This window comes from Podarcis raffonei, chromosome 13, assembly GCF_027172205.1.
Source record: "Podarcis raffonei isolate rPodRaf1 chromosome 13, rPodRaf1.pri, whole genome shotgun sequence".
Taxonomy (NCBI): Eukaryota; Metazoa; Chordata; class Lepidosauria; order Squamata; family Lacertidae; genus Podarcis; species Podarcis raffonei.
This window is the reverse complement of record NC_070614.1, coordinates 26,555,020-26,574,501: the sequence shown is the minus strand read 5'-3', so window position 1 is coordinate 26,574,501 and position 19,482 is coordinate 26,555,020. Positions and strand designations below refer to the sequence as shown.

The following is a 19,482-nucleotide window of genomic DNA, read 5'->3' as shown; positions in this document are numbered from 1 at the left end:
GAGGAGCTGAGCAGAGCCATGTACTTGGAAGCGGGTTTGGTTAGGCTTTCTGGTCTTGAATACTATGAATCAGAAGTGCTTGGGTTATAGAGAGGGCCTGTGGCCTCCTGGTTTTTATTTTTTTGCAATGGCCCCCGTTTGCTACAGGTGGTGGGAGCTACGGGTTGGGGCTTGTGGGTTTCCTTAAGGGGAACCACTCTGGCACCCTCCATAATTCAGTTACTATTGATTTGCATTTGCTTTCTGTCCAGAGGATGCTAGGTGATGGATGCTGAATGTAGGAGCAAAGTGGGTGCTGTTCTAGAGAGTTTACAATGGTTATCCCAGCAGAGGCTTTTGCAAGCTTGAGCTGTATCAGTGTCTGATTTCTTACCTGCCCCCTTTCCCCCCTCCCCACAGGTGTAAACAGAACCAGGACATGTTGACGTTCTATGCCGTGGTTATAGGGCTCAACAACGCACCTGTCAGCCGTTTGCGTCTCACCTGGGAGGTAAGAAGAAGCAGGGAGCCTGATTTGTTCACATATGTATGTGGGGGTGGGTGGGTGGCAGGGCTATGTGTAATCCCGCCAAAACCCATCCAGATTCTGCAACTAAGCAGTTCCTCTTCTACAGTCAAAACCCCAAACTCTACAAACATTGGTTTGTTGGCTATTTAAAACAGCAGCAGCTGGTTTGGTGGGGCGGAGCTGTCCTCTTGACACGGCTGTCATTGTAGCTTACCTAGGCAGAGTTGGGGTGAGGCCAGGCCCTGGTAAGGTCAGGGCAGTACCTACTCTGCCCTCAACCTCATCACCGTCCTGCCCCACCCCAGCATCGTTTGCCCTCTCCCCACTGGCTGCTTCTGGGGCGGGGTGGTTGTAGCCTTTATCCTACGAGTTCAGCCAAGAGTAGGCCCTTGTGGCAATGAACAAACGTAAAACACGTGTAATATAATAAGCAGCTTAGAAACAATGCAGAAACGCTGGAGAACCAAAAGCACTTCTGGAGAACCCGGGAACTCGAGATGAACCAGCAAGAAAAGCAAGGCCTTCAGAGACACTAAAAGGATCTAATTGTGGAAGCAGCTATGCTTTTATGTATACTTTAGAAAAAATAATTAAAAGCGAATAAATGCAACACTTTATGTTAACACCCAAAATAAGAACAGATTCTCAGAAGCCAAGGTGGATCATAACAAGGCAACACTCACAGCTCTCAGGTTGGTATGTGTGGGTTGGGTTCAGTTTTCCAGAACCCCTTCTCTCTCTCTCTCTCTCTCTCTCTCACACACACACACACACACACACACACACTTTCTCTTTAATATCCACCCACACTCCTTCCTCCTCTCTGTTATTTCCAGCCCTTTTGCAATTGCAGTCTTTCCTGTTTGCCAGGAGTTGTAGGTGCAGGTACTTTTATGAAAGGGTTTCCCCCCCTCCTTTCCTTTCTTGTGCTCCTCCCTAAGAATTCACACATAATCTTTGCCGTCAAAGTGGGTCATCATCCCTGAGGAGGGAGATAAACAAGGAGCCGTCAGGCTTCTGGAAGCAACAGGATCCTCCCCTGTGGGAAATGGCCCTGATCCTGGCTAAACATAGCTGGGCATTCAAGAAGCATTGCTGCCTCCAGCTGTGGAGGCAGGTCATAGCCTTCAAGGCTAGTAGCCATTGATAGTGTTATCTTCCATGAATTTGTCTAATCCTCTTTCAAAGCTATCCAGATTGGTGGCCACCGCTGCCTCTCTGAGTGAGTTCTATAACACAAAGTGTTATATTGCCTCAAATGTGGAAAAGCCCGTGGAAGTAAGATTCAGCGGCCGCTCCAGTCAACTTCTGTGTATGGAATGAAGAAGAGACAATTTTCGCCTTCACCTCAGGCAGGACAATGTGTTGAATTGGCACCGTCACCGTATTATATGCTTTCTAAGCTTGGGTGTCAAGTGAATATATTATTGTTTGGCTAGGTCTTTAGCTGTTGCAACGCCAAAGCCAGTGCTTAAGATGGCTTGTAGGATAATATCTGTATTTACCGTGCCACTTTGAGGGCGCAACCCCAGCCAAATCTAAGAACATTTTAAGTCTCGTTGATTTCTGTCGGAGAGAGTTAGGCAACTGCTTTCTGATGAAAATCAATGAGACTCAAAAGAGCTTAAGTGTTCACTTGGAGGCTGATAGCTGTGACAAATGAATGTCACACGAGCTCCGTGTATAGGGGCAAAACGCTTCTGAATACTAGGTGATTTTGGAATGTAGTTTGCAGTGCTTGGTTGGGGGCTCCAAGAGGCATCAGGCTAGCAGGCTGCTGTTAGAAGCACAGCACTGGACTCAGTGGGAGAGGATGGATTACTATATTTTAGCATAATAAGTTAAGGTGTGAATGAGCTTTTGGCTCAGGGCCGGCCCTGTCATTAGGCAGAGTGAGCTGGCTGCATCTGGTGGCAATTGCTGGGGGTAGAGGGTAGGCAGGAGCAGTGAGGTGTGCCACACAGCCTGCCTTGTGCCCTGTAAAAGTGAGCCTTCTGCCCTGTGCTGGAGGACTCTGCCTCGTCACCTGTGTTGCAATATAATCCAGCTATCAGTCTGGTTGGCCTCTGCACACAGAACTGGGGCAGGATGCTATTTTCTCCCTCAGGCAAGTGCTTTTGCCTATACATGCATCCCCTTTTGCTCTCTTCCCTTTTACACGAGCCAGCAAACAAATCAATAATTTCCCCACTGATTTTAGCTTCCCGTTTGTGAGCCCACCCAGTGAACTTCCATTAACAGGTGAAAGATAAATACTGCAAATAAACAAATAACAGCAACAGCAGCTTTGGAGGATCCTAAACCATGGCTTGAAGTAGATTTAATATCCTGGATTGTTCCAAAGCTGTTTGCCGGCTTCAGTGAAATGTGAAACTGTAGTAAATGGAAGAGTTTGTGGTGTCTTTGCTCACTTGCAGGGAGGGAGGCGCAAAGGGGCTATATAGGCGAAAGACCCATTCATAAAGGCTCTGTCATATATTGGCATATTAAGCCAAGGAATCATCAAACGTCATCAAAACCATCCGATTCACAAAGGCAGTTCTTAGGTTTTTCTGGATTATGTTCATGTTTGCTTATTGCTTACTTAATCATATTTATTTATAAAAGCATTTCCGTACCTCAGTATCATAAAGTATTATCATTATATACAACGCTAAAACATAAGGAACTATTCAAAACAATACAGATAATCATTAAAGTGACTGGCTAATAAGAAGAAAGAGAAGTTAGCTGCAAAGGCCTGTTGACATAAGAAAAGTCTACAAGAGATGCTTGGAAGTCAAAAGCGAGAGTGCCTGTCGCATCTCTGCTGGAAGTGTGTTCCATAACATGGGACCAGTGACACTAAATGTCTGGCTTCTGGCTGAGGTCTCTATAAGGGGGGACAGTGCCCGTACAGATGATTATGTTGCTTTAAAATGTATGTATGTATACCCTTGGATGGCTTTTTAAAGTGGAAATACAGTATGGAAAATGTTAAAAGATTTGGGGAAAAAATATTTCACAATAGTTCAAAACATGTTTTGGTGCTGGGGAGTCTTGGGTTTCCTTTCTCCTAAACTGAGCCTGCCACACCCTTGAGGGCTGAGGGCAGTGCCTGCTGTCGGGCAAGTCGCTGCACATTGCATGTGCACATTGCATGTGCGCTCCCAGACATGCTGCCCATCGGAGTTAGTTCAGCACCAACACCTAGGCTGACTCATTGCATGAGACAAATCATGTTTGGCACATTTCCCTGGGTTGGTTCATCTACTCCCCAAAATATGCAATGAGGTTACCGTGAGACAAACGGGAGACGGGTCTTCCATAAGAACCTAAGATGAGCCTTGCAGGATCAGACCAAAAGCCTTTCTGGTCCTGCATCCTGCTTTCACAGTGGCCAGTGAGGTGCGAATTAGCCCTCTGCTGCTAGTGTGCCTTCACTAATACTGAAGGCAGTATATAGCCACAATGACTACAGTGGGCATTGATAGCTGTACCCTCCGTGTAAATCCATCACATACACGTCTGACTGCTCTTAATACCAGGCCTATTCATATAGCCTTGGAGGTATGCATTATAACTGTGCACCACTGAAGCCATAGACTTGTTATTTACCCCAAATCCAAATCCATGTAATGCAGGTTTTCCAGTCCCATTCTGGAACTGGAATTTTGGACCTGAGCCCAGACCCAGAGTTGAAGCCTGCGCTGCAGCTAGCCCAGCTCAGGACCTTCATACGGCCTGCCCCGATGTTGCACTCCCCTGTTAGCTCCTTGGAGGAAAAGATAGTATGATCAATGTAATAAATAAAAAAGAAATAAATAAACAAGACCTATCGAGTCACTGTTTTGAACTGAGTTTTTTCATTTGCTTTTTTTCCAGAAGCTTCCAGGGAAATTTAAAAACCTGTTCCGGAAATTTGAGAACTTAACGGTGAGCCTTTTGCACTTCCTCTGTTTAGAGCTGGAGTAAAGTAGAGGCCCGCACTATAAATATTCTCTGCTTTAACTGTCTAGCCTTAAGCAAACCCTTATCTCTCCTCTTATGGTGCCTCCTGACTGTCACTGTTTTGTGGGAAGGAGTCATGCGTGGACCAGAACTTTAGGTTTGTGCAGTTGAAGTGGATTAACGTTCTCTGTTCCAGAAGCTCCACAAATCCAATTTTTAAAAAATAACAGACTTTTGCTGTTAGGAAAGTGATGTAGAAATGCATTGAAAAGTGTGAGATGAACCAATAATTAGCAGGGAGACCTATAAATATCCCACAACCAAGTGAGGATGGATTCCGGATGAATGATCACTGTCATGTAACTTAGGGTTTCCATATTTCAAAAAGTGAAAATCCAGACACAAAAGTTGTGTCAAATTGAAGTTTTGGGCTATTTTTATGGAAATCCACCAAAACACACACTTCCGACATGGGTTGCCACACGTCCAGATTTTCCCAGACACTGTTTCTGATGGCTGAATCCCGGCTATGTCCAGGAAATTCCAGACGTAGGGCAACCCTATTTAACTACCCTGTAAACAAATCAGAAAGAATGTTGATTCAAGATTAGACATAGTCTAACCACCTTGTAAGCTTTGTGCAAGCAAATGCTAAATAAAGATGCCTTATTTTATATAATATTTAAATTTCAGGGTTGTGATAACGATCACTGAGATATCTCTAGTATTTTTGATCCAGTTAGGAAATATACTATGTAAATACAAAGTTGTATAGCTATTCCATCCCCAACAATCAGGATATGGCATGGGTCTTTTGCCCTTCGATGATCTCAGACCTGTGGTGTGAAATATCCTACCAACCTACTGCTGTCCTCTAGCAGAAAATAACTTTTCTACTTCCTTAATGCAGCAGTTTCCAGACTCTGCTGCAGAGAACCCTGGGGCTCTTTGGAAGCTCATTGGAACTCCTTATGGAGAAGTTTGGGGACAGTAGAGAGATTCCCTGAAATATAGGCCCACTACTACTGATCTTCTCCTACACAACATGCAGCTGTGGAAGATTTCTAGGTTTTGTTCTAGGTTACACTCTCAGTACAGATGCAACAAGAGCAGGGAACCTGTGGCTCTTCAGATGTTGTTGAACTAAAACTCCCATCAGCTTCAGCCATCGTGGCCAGTGGAGAGTTGCCTAGTGTGAGTCCAGCTTCCTCATCTCTGAGGTAGGGCAGTGAGTGAAGCCCAAGAGGCCTAGTGCAACTGAAGTGAGTGTCCCCCAAGCATGACCTTGCATGCTCTGCAACCATGTATTGGCTCCACAGCATGCAAGTGAGTGTGAAAAGAGTTCTCTGCTGGTAGGGAGATTTGAAATCACTACCTTGATAAATTAATTAGTCAAGGAGATGGGTTTTCATCGTCAGAAGGTCACAGATAAAAGAAAGGTTGTGACCATTCCCTTCTCTTTCCCCCCTCAGTTTCCTTTTCTCACCTTCCTTTTTTTTAAAGCCCTGTGTTTCTAGTCCAGACTTTCTTCATATTTTAAAAATAATATTTTAAGAAATCCCATCTCTAGATGCACCTGCGTGCTCAGCTATCTGCACTTAACAGTGCTAACTTTTTGGTATTATGGCCCCAGCTGTACTTTGGCAGCAGTTGTTTTTCTGTATCTTCCTTCAGCCCAGAAACAACAGCGTCTTTTTCTCTCTTTTTCGCCTTGCAGGACCCCTGCAGGAATCATAAAAGCTACAGAGAAGTCCTCTCGAGAATGAAGCCCCCCATTATCCCCTTCGTGCCCCTCATCCTAAAAGGTGAGTCACACCCCCTGGAGCGGGGGTTGCTGTTTTTGAACTGGGGTGTGTAGAAAGCTTTGTCTTGGCTATCCTGGTCGGGGCTTAATTTGAACTAGGGGCACTTGAAAAAATAATGTACCTCTGTAGGAAAAGCTCGCTTGCAGTGTTCTGTCACACTGAAGTGTGACCAAGAAAGAGAACCCTGAACCAGAAAGGGCGGGGCTATGCAAAATAGGGCCAGGCTTGATTCCCAATGAAAGGGGTGACCATGTCTGACTCACACGCCAGATATGACCGCGAGTGCATGCTGTCTTTCCTCCCTATACATGAATGTTTTCTGTTCACTCCTATGGGAAAGATAGATTTGGGGTCTGTGTTTTGATGAGTTTTTAACCAGCCATCACTGGATGGGATCGTGAGTGTGTGCAAGTGCACACACAGTGTGTTTCAAACACTTCACCTCCCCTGTCACCTGAGTCCTTGCAGTTTGTAAGCCCTCCCTGCACTGTATACAGCCGCTGTCATCGTAAAAGCATGTGCAGAGTTCCCCTTTCTCTCATCATTTAATTGCCACAAACCATCCTGGGTGCCTGGGCTTGGAGGGAAGCGCTTCCAGGCCATAGTTACAACCAGGCACCTTTAAAAAACATAGAATTTAACTGTTGCCAGGCTACCACTCCTCCTCTCTCCTCTCATAAACTTTTCCTCTTCTTTTTTCCCCTTCTAACACTCAGATCTGACATTTTTGCATGAGGCTAGCAAAACCTTGGTGGACGGACTAGTCAATGTAGAGAAGCTGGTAAGAACATCCCTCCCCTCCAAGTCTTTTGCCCCTGCATGTTCTTCTGTCTTCAGTGCCGAGCACAATTTCTTAATCTCTACAATGGGGATAATAACCAGAGAACCAGGAGGAATCCAAAAGCCATCTATTCCAACCTGTTGCATGAGACAAATCTGTACCCCAAAGTGGAAGGCTGTGAAATTAAATAGGAAAGCAGTATTCCATGTGATAAAGGATCGGGCAGTTTTTAAAAGCGCTGCAACGATTGCAGAAATTTTGGACGGGAATAAGCAGGAACAGGGCTGACCACCTGTTGCAGAAATGAGACAGAGACACTCCTGAGGGCAGCTGCAGATGTTTATTTTCAGATATGGGGGGGGATATGTTGGGGGTCAATTAAGTCCGGGGGGTCCGGCACACTTCCTTTGCGCTCTGGTCTTCCCCCCTGGGACCTTTGACTCAGCAGAGCTTGTAAAACACAGCGGAAGCAGAAGCAGGAACGTTCTGTCGTGTGGTAATAACTCAGGCTGAAACGCAGCAGTCTCCTTATCTTTAAGTCTTTATTCCTTAGCAAAACACAACAGCTATAAATCTCCTGGCGATAGTTCGCCCATGTTGCTCCTTTCTCCACGGAGCTAACACGCACACTGTGTGCGTCTTTCTCTCTCTCTCAGAGATTCTGACCACTCCCACTTCCGTGTTCTAAACACACCTCTCGGAATGTGAGGCGTCATCACTCAGAACTCTTAACTCTGTAAGTTCTGAGCCTCTCCTAACACCCCCTCTCGAATCACGTTCTGAGAGGACTTCTGAGTGTTCAACACCTTCCCCATTGCCTTCCGCCCCTTCCTGGCATCGTTGTTAGGCACCTGTTGAACCTCACAAACCTCAGGTTCGCACTGTGCGAAACCAACCCACGCATTTGTGACCTGAAACCTCTCAGGTGGAATTCCCTTTGTAGCCCGCGATGACCGCCTGGGCACAAACTGGGGTGCTCCTTTTGACCCACTGGGGCCAGCATGTGTGTCTTCCTCATCTGAAGACTCCCCCTCTGACTTGACACGTCTGTGAGCTTTCTCCATTATGCGCACAGGAGATGAGGGCTCACTCTTGGACACTCTCTTAACAACCTGTGGAGACGCCCTACTCTGCTCAGGGATCTGGTCTCCACCAACAGGTTCAGCCTCTGGCTCTTCCTCCGCCTCAGAGTCAGACAGACAATCTGAGTGAACGTCAGAGCGCGCTTTGCGCCTTGCCCAACCATCCTGCTCAAAGAACTCAGCCTGTTTACTGACCAGAAGCTTGGTCTGATCACCTTCTGGTTATGCGAATCTCCACCCTTTTGTCGCAGGCTCATATCCACAGAAGATCATTTCCTGGTACCTTGGGCCACCCTCCTGCTGCAGAAACTTTGGTACAGGCACCATGGCTCTGCTACCAAAAGTGCGAAAGAAATGCACAAGCGGCTTCTGCTTATGAAGCAGGAAATACGGGGTGTCACCTACCACTGAATTGTAGCACCTGTTCATCGTGAAATTGGCCGTTTTTACTGCCTCCCCCCAAAAACTGTGAGGCAAACCAGAGTCATCCAGTAGAATCTCGGATGCTTGAACCAGAGCTTTACTCCTAAGCTCTGCCACGCCACTCTCCTGAGGAGAAGTCACCTTGTGACGTATCCCCCTCTGGCGAAAGAAACCCTTTAGAGCAGACCCAGTGACCTCTGAACCTCGGTCACATTTGAACCCTTGCACCTTGGTGGAGAACCTTAGTTCCACCTCTGCAACCCAATCTTTGATCAGTTGCGTTGCCTCCTCCTTCGTTTTCAGCGTGTATGCCCATGCGTTCTGCGTATAATCATCTGTCAGCACCATCAGCCACTTGGCCTTGCCCAGACTTGGCTGTGGCATACCAAAAAGGTCTGCATGCACAAGCTCAAAAGGCTTTGTGGTTACTCTCTCCACCCTGGGATTATTAAATCCCTTGTTTCTGGCTTTTCTGCAAGCCTTGCAATTCAAAGGTTGACCACATTCTTTTACTTTGCAACCTTTGGTGCACTCTGATAACATCTGGACGTCCTCACAGGACCCATGTGACATCCTCTTGTGCCACACGCAAGCACACGACACATGAGTGTGATCAGTGGCTTTCCCAATATTCCCCTCACCCTCCAGTGGTGTTTCCAAAACAAAGAGGTTGTTTTGATCCTTTCCAACACTTACGAGCTCCTTCCCATCTCTGGAAATTGTACAAACATCTTTTTCAAAACTCACAGAATATCCCTCCTGTAAAAGAGAAGGTACAGACAGCAGGCAATGTTTTATCTCAGGGAGAACATAAACCTTCAATTCAGCCTGTAAAAAAGAGACAAACATGTTAGAAACATGGGTTACACGTCCCTGTGAACCTGTAGCAAATTTAACTGTTTTCTCAGTTGAAACAGCCTTGCAGTTCCACATTTGTCCATCAGGTGGCGCTGTTACCAAATGGGCATTCGCAGCCGAGTCAACAACCCAACGTAGCACTCTCCCCCCTCTGGAGTTGTCCTTCTTTGTTGCCTTAGCAACTGACTTCCTGCTGCCCCCGACCTTGGGGCGTTCGCTGCAGGTGTTCTCCAAAACAGCCATCGACGCAGTCAGCTGATAAACGTTTCCTCCCTTCTCCGGAGCACGTAGCTTCTTTTGTTTCTCACGCCTGCTCCCTCTGTTGCCATGGAAACCCGGCTGGTTCCCATGGGAAACGACCTTGGACATATCCTGCCCTAGCTCCCTTGCTTTCTGTGGGCAGTTGCGACGCAGATGTTCAGCCGAAGCACAAACAAAACATCGCCTAGTGGAAAACTTTGCAAACTTGCCTTTGGTCTTCTCTGCCCCCCCAACCTCTCCAGCAGCACTCCTCCTTGAGGCTTTTCTGCTGTTGGGAAAATGGCTTTTGGCTTCTGCTGTGGTTTCTCTGCAAACCCCCTCCAGCTCCTGCCAAACAGCCTGGGCACTCTCAAGACCCTTGGAATGGTTTGCATCCCCATTCTCTGGTGCAAAGCTCTTCTCTTCTCTCAGCTGTTCCCCAGCATGCAGCTCATATGTAGGGGCATTCCGGCAGCCCTCCAACACAGTCCCAGCCCCCTCTGGGCCTTCTGGGCGTCCCTTAGCCCCTCTTGGACTTCCAGCCCCCTCTGGGCCTCTTGGTGCTTCCTCAGAGCAATTCTCAGCCCCCTCTGGCCTGGCTCCCACTGCTTTCTTCAGTGCCTGCCTTCTCCCGGCCCAGGGCTTGCTCCCGTCCACCTTATCAAAAGGGATTGACGACTTCTGGCTGTCTGCCATCTCTCCCCCGGGGCCCGGCCTACTCACGATACAGTAGCACCTCCCGGTCCGGCAGATCCTTCCCAGCGAGCTCCCGGCTGGCTCCAGCTACTCCTTAGCTGGCCTTTGGCTGCTCCTCAGCCTCTTTGCCTGCAGTCTCCCTTCCCAGCGTCTCATCAGCTGGCCTTTGGAAGCAGCCTCCTCACACGCACGAACGTTGCTTATCTTTATTGCTGACCTCCATAACCTGTTGGGGGTCAATTAAGTCCGGGGGGTCCGGCACACTTCCTTTGCGCTCTGGTCTTCCCCCCTGGGACCTTTGACTCAGCAGAGCTTGTAAAACACAGCGGAAGCAGAAGCAGGAACGTTCTTTCGTGTGGTAATAACTCAGGCTGAAACGCAGCAGTCTCCTTATCTTTAAGTCTTTATTCCTTAGCAAAACACAACAGCTATAAATCTCCTGGCGATAGTTCGCCCATGTTGCTCCTTTCTCCACGGAGCTAACACGCACACTGTGTGTGTCTTTCTCTCTCTCTCAGAGATTCTGACCACTCCCACTTCCGTGTTCTAAACACACCTCTCGGAATGTGAGGCGTCATCACTCAGAACTCTTAACCCTGTAAGTTCTGAGCCTCTCCTAACAGGATACAGAAACTGAAGGCAATCGAAGATAGGAGGTGCTGTAAAGAATTGTCTGTCTGTCTTGCAGAGACCCTTTCATCTGCCTGGTGATAGTGTCGAACAATACTACCAATAATACTGCCTGGGCCTCAGGCTCAGGGGTCAGATTTGACCCCCCACCTAGCCTTTTTTACTTTACCTCTGGGGTTTTCCCCTAGCCTTCCTCCTCTCCCCCAAGGCCACACCCCTCCCTTTTCCTGTCCCATGCCCCCCTGACATGAGTCCTTGAGCTGTGATAATTTTGTTGGCTTGGCAAGACGAAGGTGTGTGTGTGTGTCTCTGCGTAGAAACCAGAAACCTCTGGCTTTTGCACAGCTGGAATGTTGTCAACTCTACAAAGCTCCACCCCCTTTAGCCCTGGAGCTCCACCCACCACGACTGGCATGGTTGCCCATGGAGGAATGTGGCCTTTAGACTGGAAAGCTTTCCCCACCCTTGTTTTAATGGTAGCAGGGAAAGATGGCCTCTCTGTAGCAGAATACCTTGCCTTGCATACAGAGAGAGGTTCCAGTTTCAATACCCAGCAAATACGGGAAGGGCTGGGAGATAACCCTACCTGAGATTCTGAAGGGCCGCTGACAGTCAGTGCAGATGGACCAATATAAGTCATCTTCCTAGGTTCTAGCAAGTTGCATTTATATGCTACCTCCTTTGGTTTTGAGTTGGTGCCAGATTTCCTGCTGGGCTCTGGCGTATGTGTTTGGCTCTGCTTTTGCCATGCTTATAGTGCAGAAGCGCCCCTCCGTGTGACGGCATTGGAGAAGAAACGCAGAGCTGCTTGTGAAATGGAGCAATTTGCAGACAGCCCAGAACGAATGCACCCCTCATGCACTGTGCTTGCACCAATGACATGTTGCAGAAATTTTAAAAAGAAACTCCAAATCAATCTGGAGGAGACTTTTGTGTTTTAGCTGTGTGTCCGGAGGCCTTCCTCTCCCTCCCCATCCTTCAGGGGAAACTGATGTGATTTGTAGGAGACTGTGGCCCTCCTCCTCCTCCTCCTCCTCCTGTTGCCCCTTTTGCCCATTCGCCTCCCCTTTCCTTCTCAAACTGCTCCCCCAGAGTGGCTTTAAAGAGAGGCAGCAAAGGATCTTTAGCCTGAATTTTGTCCCTGCTGCATATCTGGGAAAGAAGAGAGATGGCCTGGCAGGCTTGAGCATTGAGCTCTGCCCGGCAAATGCAGCATGACCTTGCGAGGATCTACGAGCGCTCAGGTGGTCTCTCTCACCCCACCCCCACTGCCATCTCCCTCCCCCCGCGGTGGTGGTGGTGGTGGTGGGGATTAACTAGCGGTTGGTTGGTCCTCTGTATGGTTTCTAGCCCAGTGGGACAGTTGGGTTGCCATGGCGATGGCTTCACAGAAGCTCCTCCAGCTCTCCTTGTCAAGAGACGAGTGTGCGTCTGTGCGTGTGTGTGCGGTATGTGAGATCAATGCTGGAGTTGGCCCAGATTTTCCTGGCCTCTAGGGAGGGGGGGATGGGGAGGGGGGGAGAGGGATGAAGCTACGTCACTGTCAGCTGAGCTCTAATTTCCTTCCCAACCCCACACTGTGCAGAACACAGAATTATTCCTGTGCTGAACATTCATATCCTCCAATAATAAAAAAAAAGTCGTATACTTATTAATGTATTCCAAACAAGGGTATTTCTACAAAAGTGCTTATTTTACAAAATGTGACAATTTGTCTACTTCTTCTTTGAACCTGTTTTTTTTCATGTGTGTTTTTAAATAGGTGGGGTTTCTCTGGTAGGGGGAAGAAACTGGATAGTGAATACGGGAGAAGCAGCAAGGAATTATTTAGGAAGAAGGAGCGGAGAGGCGATGTGGGAGGATAAGGGATTAAAAAAAAGAAATAAGGGAGTCATGCAAGGCAATGGCTCTCCATCCTTAGAGTGCTAGAGGCGCTTTGCTGATAGCTTGAGCAATGAGAACTAGAAACCTGATGTGTAAATCATAAAATTGTAGGTCCTCAGTAGTTCAAAATATGTGTTGGAGAGCTTCCAGGAATCCTTTTTGCTGGGGAATTGTTAAGAACATAATTACTTTGGCTGTGGCACCCCAGTAATTCCCCTAAGCACAGCATTCTGTCTTCAAACAACTAACTGAGCCAAACTTGTGCCTTTAGACTGTTAACAGACCGTATCTACTCCCGGTTAATCCCCAGCATATGATAGCCAGAAGTGGGGCTTCATTTAAATCAGGGTTTCACTGGAGTTTAGTTGGGAACCTGATTTTCTGTACCAAGGCTCAACCTGTAAAATATGCAGAAATATAGAAGCCTGACTTTGTGCGTATGCAAACCCCTTATGCTCTTTCAGTACTGGAGGGATCACAGCCAAACCTACCCTCCTCAGTATATCTTAGCAGCTGAAACATGGAAGCATGGCCAGTTAATCCCACCAATATATATATGTGTGCACTGAGAAAGGCATCTCTGAGGAGAAAAACAATATTTTACCAGCCATAAATAGTCATATTTGTTGCAGGGGAAATGCAGTCCTCTTTTCCCTCTCCTAACTTCTCTTACAGTTGTGATAAGTAGATATGTATCGTTAATGATGCCTTCCAGCAGTTTTCCTGGAGCGGACATTAGGCTGGCAGGGCTGTAATTTCCCAGATTCCGGCTAAATGTGTTTTTCAAAAGGATTGGCCAGTTTTCCAGTCCCTGTGTAGCGAGGCTGATCTTTGGGACGAGTTACATATTTCTATAAGGAGATCAGCTATGACAACATTAGCTGTCCTCTGTGAATAATGCTCTCAGCTGCCGGGAGCAGAAACTTGCTGGTTGCAAAGTTCTACACGAAGCAGCCATTCGTACAGGCCAGAAGCAATGCACAACAGCACTGTCTTTTTACAGCAAGCCAGGTGCTGCCTCTCACCTGGCAGGAGAAGCAGCAGAGGGAGAAAAGCCCGGCATGGGGGGCAGGTTAGACGATGCCTGTTTACATAGGCATTTTCTTGATCTCTTTACCCGAGCGTCCTGCTTTAATTAATGTGTTGTTTTAATGGGATTGTTTTATTGTGTGTTTTAATTATGGACGTCTAACTGGTTTTCGTACTTCGTAAATAGCTTGGAAGCCCATTTTGGCATTAATTGGTTTTCTTTATTTGGTGGTGAGGCATCTCCACGCACGCCTCCCTCAAGAACTCTGGGAGCACCATCCAATTCTCTTCTGCACATTGTAGGGATTGCTTGGGGTAGGTGAGTGAGACAGTCTTTCAGCGAAGCTTGTCCACTGATCTCCCCCTTGAGGAAGCCCCTGACCAGCTTCTGAGGACCCCGTTGCAAGAGAGGTTTTTTTAAAAAAACAACAACACAAATCACTGTTTTAACCACTGGGTGTTGTAGAAAATCACGGCAACTAAGTGAATCGGCTTCAGAATGCAAAAGTAAAATGTGGTTCATGCCCCCCCCCCCATTTAAAATGTTTTTGGTTTTCTTCACACACACTGGACCCGGGGTGGGGAACCTGTGGCCCTGCAGATGTTGTTGAACTACAACTCCCATCAGCCCCAGGTAGCATGGCCAGTAGTCATGAGTGTTGTAGTCTGGAAACACCTGGAGGGCTACATCTTCTGTACCCCTGAAGTGGTGCAATGAGTGAGGCCTAAGAGAGTGTCTTGGTTTTTCTCAACTCCCCCCACCTTTTAAAAGGTTTGAAAGGTTTCTTCCTGTCTTCCCCCACTCTTAACAACAAGTTAAGAGTGTCTTCTTTTTTAAAAAGCATAAAAGTCAGACTTATTAAATTTACTCCTTGGAATCTGATGGCAAAGGGAGCAATATATCCAGCAGGCACAATTTCAAATAGCTTGATGGAAAATAATATCAGCATAAAACCTCTGCCAGTGGAGAGCGTGGTGTTAGGCTCCCTCTACTGGTACAGAACTATAAAGACATTTTATTTAGTCTGCTGAAAAGCCTTCGTCTCTCAAGGCCCTTATGCATATAACAATAACTGTGCAGAGATCCAAGTTTTCTGTTCAGCAACTAATTTTACAACAGCTGTGCTTTGTGGAAAGGATAGTTCATCCTCAAAAGTAGACTGCCAACAGGTTCTTTTTTCCAGAACCACCTCTTTCTCCCGTCTTTGCTTCTGGGTTGGCAGCAGTTCTGCTGCTACTATTCAGGGAGGCAGATCTGCCCTTCGGGCCTCTAATTGCTGACCTCTAGCACAGTATAATTTTGAGGCAGTTAACGATATTAATAATAAAGTGTGATTTATTTCATTCACTGAAATCCCTGTCCTATTCACACTGGAAACTACAGGCCAATTAATGCAAACGAATAATTGAAATTATATATCCTTCAGTATATTTTAAAAAAGCAATTTCCTTATTATATTAACTCTCCCCTACTGAGAGTTAATCCTGCGTACTCCATGAATATTATGTTTTACATTTCACCCGGGAAAGCAAAACTCTGTGACCTATATAAATTCTGTAAATCAGAGCAAAAGATGTGCATTTTCTTAATTTGCAGAATCTATTCAGCTTTCCCACCTTTATTATTCTGCATAACTCTGGTTTTGCTAGCCTTGCAAAGTGGCCCAGAGCTATCCAGTCCCCTAAATCCCAACTTTCGACAAGTAGAAGTTTTAATCAGCCTCCTCAGCAGGCTCTTCTTACATTTTTATAACAGACCATTTGGACGCATCCATTTTTGTCTCCTGTCCAACTCACATACTAGGTGTTTCTGTGGCTGTGAAATCTAGCATTTTCTCTGTGGTGTTACGGAACCGTTGCTAAATATTGATGGAAGATGTAAAGCAGTGCCAGATCATTTGTTCATTTATGACATTTATGTTTAGCTCACGGTGGTGTGTGAACATGGTTCTTCCCCTTCCCCTTTAATCCTCACAACCACCCTGTGAGGCAGGTTAGGCTGAGATAAAATGACTGGCCCAAGGTCACCCAGTGAGCGGGGATCTGAACTCTGGGCTCCCAGCTCCTAGTCCAACACTCCAGCCACTGCACAACACTGCTGCTCTCTGTTTTAGATCTTAGCTACAGTAACACCAAGGTTCTTGCAGAAAGGGATTCCCAGCTGCAGATTTGAAGGTCTGGTGCCCTGGGACAATGAAGCATCTCTCTCTCCTCCTCTCTTATGCAGCACTCAGTAGCAGAGAAAGTTCGGACAATCAGGAAGTGCCGGAGCCGGCCCCTCTGTGAGTATCCATGCCCCCACCAAGGATGCAAAGGCAAGCCAATGCAATTACTTCACTGCTACTCTTTTTTGACAGGTGCTCAGTATCAGCAGCATGCTAGGTGCTGCAGAGCGGTGCTTGCCTGCCTTTTTGGTATGGGAACCCACAAGTCCAAATGCACTTGGTATGGTGACCCATTGTTTTATTATCACATGAACAGGTCTCCAGCAGCTGTCAGTTTTCTGCACTATAACTGCGAGTTTGCCTGTTTCATAACCCTTGCTTGAGACATCTAAGCAAAAAATTAATCAATGTGGAAACTGTTGAAATATGTGCAGTACTTTAAAAGTTATTCTCAGCTATGTTTATGGGAATAAGAACACCAGCCATCAGATTGCAGAATCATGCTTTGTAAGCTATAAAAATTTATTCTAAAAACATACAGTTGCACGAGCCGTGTTAGATATAACCAACTATGGATATTTGTGATAGTTTTCTTCATCATAAAACCCATTTTAGCACTGTTGTGGGGGTGGGGTGCTGAGCTTGCTTTTTGCCACTGAGTAGTTCTGTTGGTTTTCAGACATCATCCCAGATCATTATGGACACATAGGGTAAAGGTATTACAGTTGTACCTTGGAAGTCGAATGGAATCCGTTCTGGAAGTTCGTTCGACTTCCACAACGTTTGGAAACCAAAGCACAGCTTCTGATTGGCTGCAGGAAGCTCCTGCAGCCAATTGGAAGCCACGGAAGCCCCATCGGACGTTTGGCTTCTAAAAATTGTTTGCAAACTGGGACAGTCACTTCTGGATTTGCGGCGTTCGGGAGCCAAAACGTTCAAGAAGTAAGCTGTTCGAAAACCAAGGTACGACTGTATTTCTTATTTTTGCTAACCAAATCTCAAATCACACTTGGCTTGACTATTAACTAACCTTGGCAGCAGATCTGTGAATAGCTCACCATAAAGTCCCCATAGAGGGAGTTGCTTTGAGTAGTTATTATTACTCAAATGGCATCAAAGGTGAGTTGTAATAGTCACTCAAAACAGCTCCCTGTAAACTGTCATTGGCTCTGCCACCAGCAGCCAGTGAGGAGTTCCCAAGTGCTAAGGTGTAAAATTTAAGCCTTTCTGATGTTCAGTTACAAGCGTCAACGCAGTATTGTAATAAGCCAATGAAACAAAAAATTGCACAAGGTATTCATCATACCTGTTAAAAAATCAAAAACAATAATTACTTAGGGTTTACTTATGAAGCTCCCACTCACACAGGCTTTGTGACCCATTTGCGGGTCACAAGCCACAAGTTGGAAAATGCTGCTGTAGAGAACATAGAAGAAGCATGGTCTTTTCTCCAGAGAGCTTACAGTCTACATAAAGCAGAATTGTGGAATCACAGAATTGTAGAGTTGGAAGGGACCCATGAGGATCATCTAGTCCAACCCCCTGAAGTGCAGGAATCTTTTAGCCCAATTTGGGACTCGAACCCACAACCCTGAGATTAAGACTCTCATGTTCTACCAACTGAACTATCCCAGCAACAGAGATGAGGAGATTTTTGGGGTTGGTCAAGCTGTCACCAGATTTCATTCGGCATCGATACCCATATATCACATTTTTAGTCTATCTTTGCAACTTTGAAGAAACTTGCTTTCACTTTAAATATGAGTTGCAGATTTCCTTAAGATTCTGCACCTTACACTCATTTCCATACTTGAGCGATGCTGTAGATTTGCAAAATACACACCACCCTGGGTTTGTCTGGCCAGCCGTGTTTGAGTGTCAAAACCCTCAGGATACGAGCGTCAAACAAATGAGCAGAAGTCCATACCTGAGGTATCTATTGTTGGGTGGTACCGTTTCATTCTTTAGGCATGGGAATCGTGTGCAAATGCTCCCACCCATCATATTCTCATTTCATCTTACAAAACTATCATGTCAGAGAGAGTCAGACATGAGTCTTTGGATCCACAGGTCTTGGGTGTGGAGGGGAATTTTACGTGGGGCACACATTCCTTCCCCTGTCTTCAATATGAAACAATTCGGGACAGCAAGATCTTATCAGGTGGGGCTAATCCTGGACTCCTTAAGGAACAGATGGGGAATCTGTGGCCCTGTGTATATTGGACTGCAGCTCTTAAGGTCCCTGGCTGTTGACCATATTGTGTATGGATGATGGGAGACTGAATGCAATAATATCTGGTGAACTACCAGTTCCCCGTTCCTGCTTTAGAGTATCTGCTTATGCTAGGCATGATTGTTGTGTTTAGCTTTAGAATGGTGTCTCTTCCCAAATGACTGTCTTCTCCTTCTTCCCCCAGGCCTGGAAATGGAGTCATCTCCCCAACAGCTGCAGACGAAAGCTTACGTCCGGCAGTTCCAAGTTATTGACAATCAGAACCTGCTCTTTGAGCTCTCTCACAAGCTGGAGTCAAACAGCCAATGAGGCAGATGCCCACAGGGCAGGCGTCACTAGCAAAGAATGTTTACTCTGCGCAATACTCGAGCACTTTTTGGATGTACAGGGGTTCCTCCTTAGGGTCTGACCCTGTTGGGAGAGGAGAGCACGGAGTCGCCAAATGGCAGGGATGGCCAAGCTTGGTCCAAGAAATCCTGGTGACTGAGGTGCAAAATCAAAACAGCACCTCGCCTTCCTACGGTTTGAGCTTGGGACACAATTCGCCACAGAGTTCTCCTGCCAGGGCTGGCCCCGAGATAATTTTGATGCCAGAGATTGAAAATCTAACTAGCACCTTCCTGTCCCTTCGTCCCTCCCCCAGCAGTAAAAAAGCAAACAACTATTTAAGTAACCGAAAAATGTGCTGCTCTTTTAACCGTGCCCCCAAATCTATTGCCTTTGCCCATTGGCAGAGCTCTCTTGGTCTTCTGTGTGAGCTTCATTTAAGGGAAGGGAGACTCCGCCAGAGCATCCCGTGAGTGGGACTTGCGCAGAAGAATCTCCCAGGGAGTATTGGGGCTCTTATCCTCCATCTGTCGGTTTCCCTCTCCGCCACCTGGAACGGCACTCCAAATCGGTTGCCTGAGGTGACTATCTCGCTTTGCTTCATGGCAGAGTGTAGAGCGGTTTGGAGGACTGAACCCAAAATGGCCCCAGCAGATGGAACAGTGTTTTGTGGAGGAGGTTAAGACAAAGCAGGGCATCTTGACTTGCTTGTGGGACAACTCGCCCTTTCTGGCAGTTTCCCTCCCCACTATTAACCGTAATCGAACAAGTCCTTGAAAACAAACAGTTTGTGAATCAGAAAAATAAGCTTCCAGTCTCATGAGTCGGACATAGTACAGTTGCCAGAGGCAGTGTGTGCAGAAATGTCAAGAAATGTCAGTTTTCTACCTT

General features: G+C 46.6%; 1 protein-coding gene across 2 annotated transcripts in view; it reads left to right on the top strand.

Moving 5' to 3' along the window:
* Positions 1-19,312, top strand: part of RAPGEFL1 (Rap guanine nucleotide exchange factor like 1) — a 69,661-nt gene extending 50,349 nt beyond the window's left edge. For both annotated transcript variants that reach the window (XM_053363414.1, XM_053363413.1), the window contains 6 exons: positions 400-490; positions 4,373-4,423; positions 6,156-6,243; positions 6,960-7,024; positions 16,094-16,148; positions 18,449-19,312. In XM_053363414.1, the coding sequence (XP_053219389.1) occupies positions 400-490; positions 4,373-4,423; positions 6,156-6,243; positions 6,960-7,024; positions 16,094-16,148; positions 18,449-18,573 (475 nt within the window). In that variant the 3' untranslated portion in view covers positions 18,574-19,312. The remainder of the gene's footprint in view (positions 1-399; positions 491-4,372; positions 4,424-6,155; positions 6,244-6,959; positions 7,025-16,093; positions 16,149-18,448) is intronic.
* Positions 19,313-19,482: the final 170 nt, after the last annotated feature.